Source organism: Typopeltis vanoorti, chromosome 19, assembly GCF_054136105.1.
Source record: "Typopeltis vanoorti isolate ZY-2024b chromosome 19, IOZ_Tvanoo_1.0, whole genome shotgun sequence".
Lineage (NCBI taxonomy): Eukaryota > Metazoa > Arthropoda > Arachnida > Uropygi > Thelyphonidae > Typopeltis > Typopeltis vanoorti.
This window is the reverse complement of record NC_143567.1, coordinates 78434659-78447678: the sequence shown is the minus strand read 5'-3', so window position 1 is coordinate 78447678 and position 13020 is coordinate 78434659. Positions and strand designations below refer to the sequence as shown.

The 13020-nt window shown below is 35.0% G+C and overlaps 1 protein-coding gene across 3 annotated transcripts in view; it reads left to right on the top strand.

The window, feature by feature from the left end:
• LOC150096276 (uncharacterized) overlaps positions 1–13020 on the top strand; it is an 89322-nt gene that overhangs the window by 25364 nt on the left and 50938 nt on the right. For all 3 annotated transcript variants that reach the window (XM_090408886.1, XM_090408887.1, XM_090408885.1), the window contains exons 2-3: positions 958–1038; positions 12145–12243. In XM_090408886.1, coding sequence (XP_090265012.1) covers positions 979–1038; positions 12145–12243 — 159 coding nt within the window. In that variant the 5' untranslated portion in view covers positions 958–978. The remainder of the gene's footprint in view (positions 1–957; positions 1039–12144; positions 12244–13020) is intronic.

Sequence of the window (13020 nt, the reverse complement as noted above, 5' to 3'; positions counted from 1 at the left end):
ATAATTGTTCTATTTTATTATTAGTTATTGTTGTTAATCTCTTTTGTGCCTAATTTATAAATTAAACTTTATCATAGGTATAGGGGAAAAAACAGTATATATAAGTTTCAGTACTATCTGCAGTTTCAGGTATTTGCTGGGTGTCTTGGAACATATCCCCTGCAGATAAGGAGGGCCTACTGTAATGGCAAAAACAACAGTAATACTAATACAAAATAATATTGGTCAAGTTGGCTATTTTTAAATTGCAGCAACTTCCAGCTCTTTCAGCACTTGGCTCAATTTTTTATGTCTTTTTTTCTTTATATAAATAAGAATTAATACTACAGTATTAGACTGTGAAAGTATCACTACTAAGACCAATTTCAGCTCAGTTACAAATTGTAATGTGCACTACTAACTGAGCTATTACTTTCAGATGAACATGCTTAAAATTTACCATTTCCTTTCTGTTTTCTCTTTCCATATTCACTCAGATTTTGTTTCTCACACATACAGAATATATTTAAGACCCGTGGTTTCAATTTGGACATTTAAGTTGAATTTTAACTAAGTTCAGTATATGACAACTGTTGCTCCAAGCTCGGATCACATGTCATCAAGAGTGCTTCCAGAGTCAAAAAACGATTTAAGCAGATTAGCTGGGATCTGATCTCAGTCAAGCAGGGCCAAAAGTAGGTTTCCTTAATGATGCTATTATTGCATAAGAAAAATTAATCTTACATTTAGCATCCAAAACACGAAATTTTTTATTTTAAAAAAATTTCAATTTTTTTTAAATAACATCTCAATCATATAATTAATTGCCATTTCACTCGCGAAGGGATTGGTGTCATGCAATTATTGTAGTAATTCTATAAATGCTTTTATATTTGTCAAAAGGATTTCTAATAATTTTCAATTGCCATATTATTTTATAATATTTTGTTAGTTTTAGTATTTTCATTTTATTTTTAGGATATTAAAATATTACTGAATATGGATGTGGAACAGTTTCTTAACCATATGCAGAATAGCATTGGACGAGAATTGAGGATGGTAAGACTGTCAAATTTTTGTTGCAGAGATTAACTGAGAATATAGAAATATATGTAACTTACTTGTAAGTATCCATATGTTTACCTGATGACTTACTCTTAATGATCCAGTATCCCAAGCTAGTTATTTTGACAGCAAGTTGCCTGATACGGTGGCCTGTTGTTTGAATACTTAAATGCTGTTTAAGTATTTAAGTCTTTCCTTCATTATGCAATATTCACGTTGTTGTTTAACAGAAGAGAACATTTGGGATAATAACATTTGATTATTATGCCAGTATCTCATGTTAGTCACCAAAAGAAAAGATTAACAGCAAATAAAATTTTTGTTATGTTATGTTATATGTTTGATATCTAATTGTAAAGGATTGTTCTAGTTTTACCCAAAGTCAAGATAGAATTATGAACACATTTTTACTTGCAAGTTATTTCTTTATTTTAAATTTTATCGTAATTTTTACATTATGATAAAACCTAAAATTATGAGAAATATTTGAACAAAGCTGACTTTTGTTTCTTTTTCTGGGTGTACATCTTATGATAATAGTTCATAACTCTGTCTGCATTCTGGCAGACTTGCATACAGCAAATCAAGATTAGGATCAATAGCCATAAATTATTTTAAAGTTTCAAAGCTTGAAACAATGGTTCAAATTCTTTTAAAGTTACATCCTTCACTGATACTTTTTCTTCTGCACTGCAATTATCTTGTTCTTCATATCACATTGTTCACCAATGTTAATGAGATATTAACTTGATTCTTCTGAATGTGAGTTAATAATTTTTGAACATTTATTGAACAAGGCAAACTGTTGCCGTCTTCATTCCAAAATCACATGCAATTTTTGCTTTATTATCACCACACTCGTATCTCTTAATTCATAACAGGCAGTGCTGATGTGCCTGTGGAAACTCTACCTCTTGAATATTGCTTCTGCATTTGATTGGGTGCATTTTCACAAAGTTTATATGCATGTTAGTTGCAGCTTTCTTAGAATTTTATTTGAAAAACATTTTGAACTGGCCTAAGGAAATTGAAAACCTCAAATGCATCTACACTGCTGTTTGCTTTATATAAATTGTTTGCTTTTTTTGCACCTGATGACTGTATCAAAATCAGTTGTTATCACATACTTTCGCTAAATCTGTTTTGCTTGCAAGCATTTAGCATAGGGCCTGTAGGAGTGGACGTGTTTTTCATTTGGAAGTGTCATTCCAGTCATCTCTAATTACATCGATTGTTGCTAAATATAGCACATAGACTGTAAGTGTCTCTGTACTGTATTTAATGATACAATAAAACTATTGAATAAGGAAGTAAAAGAAAACGTGAAACTTGAAATAATCAAAGAGAAAACCTGGCTGGACTTCTTCCAAAGCTTTTGGCAAGATAGTAATGAATCTAAAACTGATATAATGCTTTAACTATACAGTGGAAGAAATAACATTACAAGAAATTCACAAACAATACAGCAAAGCAAGTTTCAGTAAGGAAATATCTTGAGTAGACATATTACTTACTATTATAATAACGGAATTAACTCACATAAATTATTCTTTATTCGTAGAATTTTCGCCTGAGTATCACAGGCATCATCAGTACAGGTACAAAGGCTAATTAAACAATAACTGTTATATTCATAAAGCACTTAAAAAAAAATATATATATTTTTTTTTTTACAAGGCTTTAGCGAATGCATAGCTAAAGTAAATATTGGTGTGGCCTTTTGACCTGTCAGAAAAACTCCACATTCGTCATGTCTCCAAAGGACAAGCTCCCACATCTCAGCTATCCAGGTGTCTTCCAGATTCCCTGCTCTTGTGGGTTATCATATTTCGGACAAATAGGAAGATCTGCTCTGATCCGGTTGGAAGAACACAAATTGTACATCCAGTACCTTGAACCTGAACAGTCTGGACTTTCAGAGCATACCATCATAGAGTTAAGTGGAACAAGACAAAAGTCAGTTCCTAATGGAACGACTTTATAAAGAAACATGTGAAACGTTACTTCACTCCCCTAACCTAAACAGATCTGATGGTCTACGTCTCTCCCCCTTGTGGGAGATAGTACTCTATAAATCAGCAAATCTTTCCTAATTGTATCTTGTAATTGTATACACATATATATTGGGAAAAAAAATTTTTTTTTCCAATATATTAATAAATTTAGGAAATTTAACTGGTGGCACTTTATGAATATAACAGTTATTGTTTAATTAGCCTTTGTACCTGTACTGATGATGCCTGTGATACTCAGGTGAAAATTCTACGAATAAAGAATAATTTACGTGAGTTAATTCCGTTATTATAATAGTAAGTAACAGCAAATCAGGACAATTCCCTGGAGAAGATGGAATAAATATGGAACTTATAAAATATGCAGGTATCCTATTAATCAAACAACTTTTAAAATTATTTAACAATATCTGGCAGCAAGGAAAAATCCCAGAAAGTTGGAATAAGGCAGTTATCATCCCAATATATAAAAAAAGGCAATAAGTGCAACTGTGAAAACTACAGAGGAATAAGTCTTTTGAATACTGTTTATTAGTTATATGCATGAATATTAACCTTCAAAACTTAAATGATATGTAGAAGATAAACTTTGCAAAGAACAAAATGGCTTTCGAAAAAGACAATCATGCATTGATCCAGCTTTTACATGAAAAATTTTAATGGAAAAACATTACTAATATAACATAGAAATGCACATAGCATTTGTAGAATACCAGAAACCCTTTGACTGAGTCTTAAGGAACAAACTGTGGACCATACTCAGTTATCTAAACATTTCAAATCAGCTGAGAAGAACGAAAATATCAACGTATGTTAGAAGTGTCGGGATAGGCTGGAGCGTTTAGGAATGGAAGCTGACGTTGGGGCCTTAGTGGAGGAACTTCGGCGGGAGTTCATGAAAATGAAAAATGACCTTCATCTTCTGCATGAGGAATTGCTCAGTAAGGAGATACTGAATTTAATGTGCTAAACAGAGAATTAGGACTATAGAGATTACTTTAGCTGAAGTAACTAGAACAGATCTAAATAGTATGGGAGTGATTGGGAGTCAACAAGAGAGTGGGGGTGAGTAATAGAGTGTTGAGTAATGAAACTGGGAGAGTCATGTTGAATAGCTTAGAAAATGAGTCCATGAGTGACATTTGTGTGGACTTGAATGAAGTTAAGAGTGGTAAGCTATATGGTGATTCTATGATTAAGGGTATGGAGAGTGGTATGCATGAGGAGTGCTTGGCTGGTGGGACAATAGAAAGAGTGGCTTTAGCAATAAAGAGAGGGCATGAAGCAGACAAGATGATAGTTATGGTGGGTACAAATGACCTGAGTGGTGATATAAATCGGGTAGGAAAAGATTTAAGAACATTGTTAGATATTGTGAAGAGGAAAAGTGTCAATGGGAGGATAGTGTGTGTGCTGCTCGTTTTGACAGCAAGAATGTGCAAAAAAAGAGGTCTGGAATTTGTTGATGTTTGGAGTGTGTTTGAAGGAAAAAGACAGTTATGCTAGAGATGGGCTGCATCTGAACATGGAAGGAATAAGCAATTGAAGAAGTTACTGTTTTCTGAACAAGTTGAAGTAATTGGGCAGGGAAACTAATATTGAAAAGGTTGAGTGTAAGAGAGAGAAACTTTAGCACTGATTGTATATTTATTGATCCTAATTCGCAGATTAAATTGCAGAAGAGAGGGGATAAAACTCGGCATGGGACTAGTGAAATTAATGACATATATTAGTTCTAAAGCCGGTACAAGATCTAGAGGGAATCTGCAATTTTTGTATACCAATGCAAGAAGCATTCAAAATAAGAGAGAAGAATTTTTGGCATTAGTCAGTGCAATCTCACCAAAAGTTGTAGGCATCAGTGAAACTTGGCTGTCAGTAGAAGATGTGGTCACTGGAATCGAATGCGATGGGTACAGTATTTTCAGGGAGGATAGAGAAGTACAGGAGAGGAGTACAAGAAGGGAGGAGTACTGTTGATGATTGCTGATGTGTTGCAGCCAAAGAAAGTAGTATATCAAGATGATAGACATGTGAATGAGAGTTCATTTGAGGCGGTCTGGTGCGAAATAGTGACCAATGCAACCAAATACACAGTTGGATGCTGCTATAGGCCAGGGGGGGCTCCCCCAAGTGTGTGTGTGCGTGTGTATATATATATATATATATATATATATATATATGCGCACACACACACATAATTGTAAAATTTTAAATAAAACAGAAAAAAATGCACATAACAAGCACAACAAATTGTATAAGATGATTTGTGGCTCCATCAACCTACATATAGTCCTGCTACTCCTGGTTGAATCATGTGATCAGCATTATTAGTTCGTTAGATTAGCTTCTCCTTATAGTTATTTACTGAGTTACCAAACCTACATTTGGTAGCTCATTAATATTCACTATTCATTATTGGTTAGTTATGTATATTTCACAAACATCTAATAAGTTTTGAATTATGCTTATCATAAATGCAAATATGCATGTCTAGAGTTTTTAGGATCATATGTTATTCATCCCACCAATCAACTTGTAGAACATACACATATAATATCATAGATGTAAATTATTAGTAATTCATTTGCCACTAATGAAGGTGTTTCTAATCACACCTGTTCTTTCTCTTCCTTATATTTGCCATTCTCACATGGCTCATTAATGATGGTTCATATATTTACATCTTTTATTAATTCATATATACCAACCAAATGTAGCATTTCCCCTTAATTATTATATTTTATATATTCTGAAACAAGCACAGCACCTCCCTCTCTACAAAGATTTGGTTACAATTGAAGATTGGAAGGAATAGGAATTTATACACCTACTAGATATAATTACTTGAGGGAGCATGTGAATGGGGGGGAACTTGGGTTGGAACCCCCCCCCCCCCCACACACACACATTGGGGAAAGTGACCATGCAGTCTTGACTTGGGAGATTGTAAAAATGAGGAATATATACCCCTTCTTCTGTCAAGACGGGATATATATATATATATATATGGAACTACAAGGCAGGTGATTAAGACAAGCTTAGGAGTAAGCTTGAAGCTGTGCAGTGGCATAAAACTCTGCAAGGGAAGAATGTTAGTAGGTCATGGGAGAGACACTGCTTGGAAAAAAGTCAGCGACAGTGCGAGGAACAAACAGCCATGGCATCCACCTTAATAAGATGTAGGACCTCCTTTCACTGCATATGATTGCAGCAATACAACGGGGCACATTTTCCACAAGCATGGATAAATATCAGGAAGGTAGCAAAATGTTTTGGAGGCTATCAAAAAAAACTTAGAATTGGAGGAGTAAATACTATAAATGGAATCAAAATTATAAAGGTGAAGTGAAATCTGGAGATATATTCAGACTGTTATAAAGTAAGTTATAACTTACTTTATAACTTACTGTTATAAAGTAAGTACCAAGTTCTATCATGGTAGAAACATGTGAATGTTTCTACCATGATAGAACAATGGTGGAAACATTCAAGAGAAATTGAACCTGGAGTATATACACTGCTTGGAAAGAAGTCAATGGATGCCATAAGTATGATAGACAAACAGTCATGGCACCCACCTTAATAAGATGCAGGACTTCTTTTTGCGGTGATGACTTGAACAATGATTCAGTATTGATCAATGGGAATTTTGGACCATTCTGATTCCAGGATCTCATTACATGATTACAGGACTGTTATGGGGCAGACTTCCCTTGACCTCACTCGATGTTCCTGTTTATCAGACAGGCAATCAAGTGAGGTAATGTTCATGTCCACAAACCATGTAGTTACAGCAGCAACTTATAACATGGTGCATTGTCTTGTTGAAAGAAACAATAGTCCATATTGTTTCTTTCAACCACGAAGTAGGAAACATTTCATTGTCCAGAATGTTCAGATACCTCTTGGAGTTCAATGTTCGTGACACCACAGAGGTCCAAGCCAGGAAAAACAGGCCCATACCATCACATCACTGCCCCTGAATTGCATAGTTGGGATTACACATTCTTATCAGATGTTCACTGGGCATCTGCCACACCTATCCATCTGCTCATTAAAGGGTGTAGCATGATTTTTCTCTCCATAACAGAGCTTCCACGTCCCACTGTATATGCTCTTTGCACCACTGAAAACGACACTGCATGGTCAGGTAATGTGGGACTTGCATATTGTGGTCTTATCATGGAAACCCATGTTGTTAACCTTGGTTCTGAATGTTTTTGTGCAGATTTGAGTTCCAGTCAATGCCCAGAATTCCACATTTAACATGTACTGATGAATGGCAATTTTTATATATTATGTAGCATCCTACAATCATGTTTGGTGAGTGTGGCAGGTCGCCCACTGCAGGTAACACTTGCAGTTCACTCCCTGTGCTTCCATCTCAATATGGTATCACTGATTGTTGACCTGGGATGGTTCAATTTGTCAACAATTTGCTGAACACATGGGCCTGCAGTATAGCATCTTATCACTATGCTTCTTTCAAACTCCATCAGTTCCCTTCTCACATCCACGTTACCTGCACACAGTTGCACTGAATTGGGATCATCATATTCCTCCAATTTATATCGGCTACAAACACTGGACTTGTTACATGGCATGATGCACCTTGCTTGTGAGAGTGTCCATTGGCTTTTTTCCAAGCTGTGTAGTTAAAGAGCATCTAGAGGAAGAATATTAAATTGTATACCTAAGGTAAGGAGGGTTATTCATGTAGGAGTTAAATGCATGGGTGTCATTAAGCATGAGCTGCAGAAAAAGAAAATGCTGTGGATGGTATGCAAGGAGAAAGGTGACCAGAAAACTCTTGCTCTGGCAAGAAAACAGACCATTATGGTATGGAAAGCAAAATTAGATTATGAGAAGAAAGTAGTCAACCAGGCCAAAAAAAATCCCAGAGTTGGGATTTTCTTTGTGGCAAGTAAGAAGAAGAGTGACTATGGAAGAATAACCTTAATGAGTACTGATGGTCATAAATTTATAAAATGAGATAAAATAGTTGAGTTACTGAGTGACCACTTTGCAAGGTTATATCATCAAAGTGAGGTTACTGCTGTGACATTTGTTACAGTCTTTTCTGGAAACAAAGGTAGATAAATGGGAGTTTCTTTGGATATTGCAGAAACTCAGTGTAAATACAGTTATGCAGATTAGATGAGATATCAGCTTGCACATTCCTGCATTTTGCAGGAATGTGCAAGGGAAGTAATGCCTCTGACTAGACTGTTTAAGTCTCAGCTCTAGTAGAGTTCCAAGGGAGTGGAAACAGAGCAAAATAATTCCCTTGCATAACAAAGGTTCTGCGATTGCATTAGCAAATTATAAACCAATCAGTATCAGGAGTTGTGGTAAAAGTACAGGAAAAATTGGTCAGAAAGAGAATTCAAGAATAGATGAATAAGAATATGATACTGTATTGAGGGGTAACATGACCTTGTGAAAGGTCAGTTATGCTTTACTAATTTACCAACTGTTTATAATAGAGTGACAGCTGAGTTGAATAAAGGAAATGGCTACATGATGATGATTCTGCTGGATTTTCCAAAGGTATTTAACCATTTATTACCACAACTGTTATACAAATTAGAACAAATGAGGAAGGATACGCCACTGGTTATATTTAACACCCAGAGAAAATATTTAGCCCCACTGCATATTAAATCATGTCTTATAAAAAAACTTTATTCAGACCAGACAAATACAAACCTGTATTCCATCCTTATCTGCTAGATTTCCAAAAATTTCATAAGCTGTCAATTTTCAGAAAGATGTTTTTTAGACCTCAAATGGGGGGGTCACTACCCAGGCCAGTTTTGACCCCCCATAATGTATAACATCGTACATCTCCTAGGACAGTGCTTCCCAAACTTCTGGATGTCAGGGGCCCCACCCTCTCGTGTATGGGCTCAACATAAAAAAAATAAACATCAAGGATATCTTTTTTCTTCAGTTTTCATGTCACCTTTATCATCTCTTTAATTCCTTTTACAGCACTCTTTCCTCCATTTCTAAGCTTTTTCAACAGCCTCCAGAATATTTTGCCACCTTCTTGATATTTATTTTCAATATTCTTACCGGAGTCCTCCCATGACTTTTGTTTAGCCAGTTTTATACAGTGTTTAGCTTTCTTACATTTGTCTCTGTATTCTCTAAGAGCACAAGCTGAGTTATTTGCCAGGAGCTTTTGATATGCTTTCTTCTTTCCTTTACTTCCTCTTTAACTTCCTGTGTCCACCATGGAATTCTGATTTTTCTATCCTTGCAGACAACCTCACCACATGCCTCTCTGGCTGAATCATTCAGTGTTTTCTTCAGGGCTTTCCACTGAATCTCCAAGGTTTGGTTCCTGCTCTCAAACTCTTTCAGATTTTCTTTAATCATGTTTGTGTATTTTAGTCTACAGTTCGCATCTGAGAGTTGCTTAACTTTTATTCGCCTTAAAACTTGCTTAATGTTCTTCTTTTCAAAATGAAATTCAATTTTATCCTACTCAAGACTAAATGGTGATCACTTCCAATTTCCAATCCTCTGTACACTCTACTATCCTGCACCAGTGAGAAAACATCACTATCAACAATAACATATTCAGTGGGACTTTTCTTATTGCTTTGCCTCTTCTGTCCATGTGAATTCATGCACATTTTTATGTTGGAACATTGTGTTAATAATAACCACTCCATGTCTTCTGAGCAGAAATCCAACAGGTATTTGCCATTATTATTTCTGTATGTCTGACAATCATTTCCTATTCTGTTATTTAGATCCCCAATGTGGATCAACTTTTCCTTTTTCATTGTGTCAGTTGCTTTCTCTAAAGCCTCAAAAATTCCTCTACTTCTGCCTTAGTAGAATCTTCTGTGGGACCATAGGCACAAATAAGTCTCATTGTCCAGTTCCCTCCATTCTAATATTTGCCCATACCACTTTACACTTGATATTGCTTGCCATTCAAGAAGATTAACCTCATATGTAGTGTTGAATACTATAACTACTCCTTCTTTTCCCTGATTGTTACTACCTGAATATAACATTTTGTATTTATTGCTCAGAAACATCTCACCAGTTTTTGGCTTTATTTGTTTCAATCATCCCATTATGTCAATCTGGTACTTATCGAATTCCTCACCTAGCTCCATTTCTTTGCCATTCAGGTTTCGTATGTTGATTGTACTGATCTTGAACTCTGGTGATGTTGAGTTGGGGGGGGGGGGGGGTTGAGGATTTGTTCCAGTAGCTGACTTTCTGCTGTTCACCTTGCTTCCCTGGTGAAAACAGCAGGGGACTTGTTTAACAGGCTGATGCCCCAGCCAGCATGAAATTCTGTCATGTTGTACCATCATTTTACTTGGGGATTTAAGACAATAGAAATACAATTTGGTTGGCTAAATCCAAAATTGCCAGCCTATCCTCGTTTGTTCAGTATTGAGGTAGATACCTTACAGGATGCACCATGAAAAGGTGAGGATTGGACATTAGGTTAGAAACGCTGGTAATTTTTGTCATTCCTTTAAAGACTGTGTAGAGGTCTCCTTTATAGGAATGACAAAACTCAGTTATACAGCTTTGACCCTTAAGCACTCTTTAATTATTTTTTAATTATAATTTTGTTATGAATCAGCCAGAATTTATAACAGTTCTTCATTTCACAATCTTTTATGAACTAGGTAAGTTCATTTAATCACACTCACAATGTGAATTACAGAGTAACTTTTGCTTCCCTTGTTGACATATTTTGCAAACATTTTTCTCAATAACAAACAACATTAACATTTCTTCACTTGACAGCTCATACAAAATTATAATTAAGCTGTAACATTTAACTAAATAAATTATTTTTTATCTAAGCAAGACTTCAGTAGCCAAAGACAACAATAATATCTCAGAATATCTTGCTTGTGAATACAAAAAGAAACAAACAATTAATTAACAACTTTATAAATACCACATTATTAACTTCTTAACTTTAAATTAATTCATTTTTATATTTTTCACTTGTGGTATATCTGAATTTCAATATAAATATCCTAGAAATAACTAGTTGATACTTACAGTAGCAACCAAATTAATCCTAACAAGTCGAAGTTTTGTCAAGTTTTTGGTTTTAGTTGGTTTTTGTTTTATTTAACTAATTTTGGTTTCAGTGGCATGTATCTTTAACTGTCTCTACGATGTTTATTAATAGTGTTGTGGGCTTTTAATAGTGTAAACAAGTTGACATCAGTAGTGTTTTATTCATTTTGTGTACCTATAAAATAGATACATCTCCGAAAAAGCATTCAAAAATGCCTACATTTTCTCAGCACACATCCATGACTCAAAGACAGATTTCCTGTGAGGGTGGTGTTGGTTTCGGTACTGTTAATGCGATTTTAAAGTGGTTCAGGGGGATACTTTTCTCCTGACAGAAAGGGAAAATGTGGGCAAAAAAGGAAAACTATGGTTACTCAAGATCTTTTACAAGTTAGGAAAAGCAAAATGAATCCAAGATTGTATGCTGTAGATAGACTTAAATAGAGGCTTGGCAGCTAGTGGGATTAATGTTTCCAACATGACAGTCTGTAAAGATTGTTGGAAGCAGGGAGAACTGCCCACACACCAAAAAAGAAACAACTGTTGACAAAGGCTATGCAGAAAAAGAAGCAGAAGGTCATATTCTTAGATGAGAGCCATTTCTTTTTCCAAGGAGAGTGAATGTCCTATGTTCACAAATCAGCTGCTGAGGAGACTTCTCCTGCTCACCTTCAACAAGTTCCTAAACATCCAGCTTAAAAGATGTTTTGTTTTACACATTACATTCAGGATCACTTGTCCCTGTTCATGGTATGATGAAAAATGACCAGCTCATAAAAATATTGAAGAATAGAGTGGTCCCACAGATCCAGAAAGACAAAGAATTCATCTTCCAACAGGATCCTACTCTATGCCATACTTCAAAAAAAGTTCCTCAAAAATTACAACATCCAGTTGCTTTAGTGACCAGGTAACTCTCTTGTTTATTATTTCACTGTATATGCAAAGTTACAAGGTGCATTCAGTGATACTTTTTGTGGTAATTGATATTTCATGATAATTTTATTTCTAGGCAGCTGGGCACTTCTTCAATTTTATTACACGATCGCCACTTCTCTTTGGGCCTGACTTTCACTTGCCTGTGGATTTTTTTGGTCCTCAGGGAATGCAGGTATGAGCTATATGTGTATATGTACATATAACATATATATATGTTGTGTTGCTTTAAAAAAAAAAAATCATTCTCTTATAATCATATCATGTTGTCAATATGAATAGTTCTGGATTTCAGGGGGGGGACGTGGAACAACATAATCATAACATACAGCATAATACATAATCAATACAGTACAGTAGATGCGAAGTCGTAGTGATCACTGTAGCAAAATCATGCACTATATCAAATTATGGAAAATTTTCATCCTTAGTTCCATACTACCAGTGCTATTTTAAGCTCACTATTGCAAATAGTGGAAGTTTGAAACCTTTATGATAGTAAATTGAATTTCCTAGAAAATGCATACATCATCACATTCCTTGTTCATTTGCCAAACATGCAGATGCATATATTTTAACTTAATCTATATAGCACAAAAAGTGTATTATATGCATTGCAATGCATAATGGAAATTGGTCACCATGCTTTGATGAGCTTTGACATTTTTTTTTTTCTTCTTTCTGAACAGAATTTGGTGGGGACCTTAATTTTTTACAAGGAAATATAAATTTATAATTTATATGCAAGGTTTCCCAAACTTCTTAAATAATTTTGGGATCATTTTTCAAGATAGTAACTGCAATGTTGCATGTATCTTGGTCTAATGATGTAGTCAATCATTTTTGGAGTTTGTAAATAATGTTCCATTTTAAGCTGCTGTTAAGGAATATCAATGGCAGTTTTCAGACCATACTGTCTAAATGGCAACATTTTATTGAGGCTCACAGATAT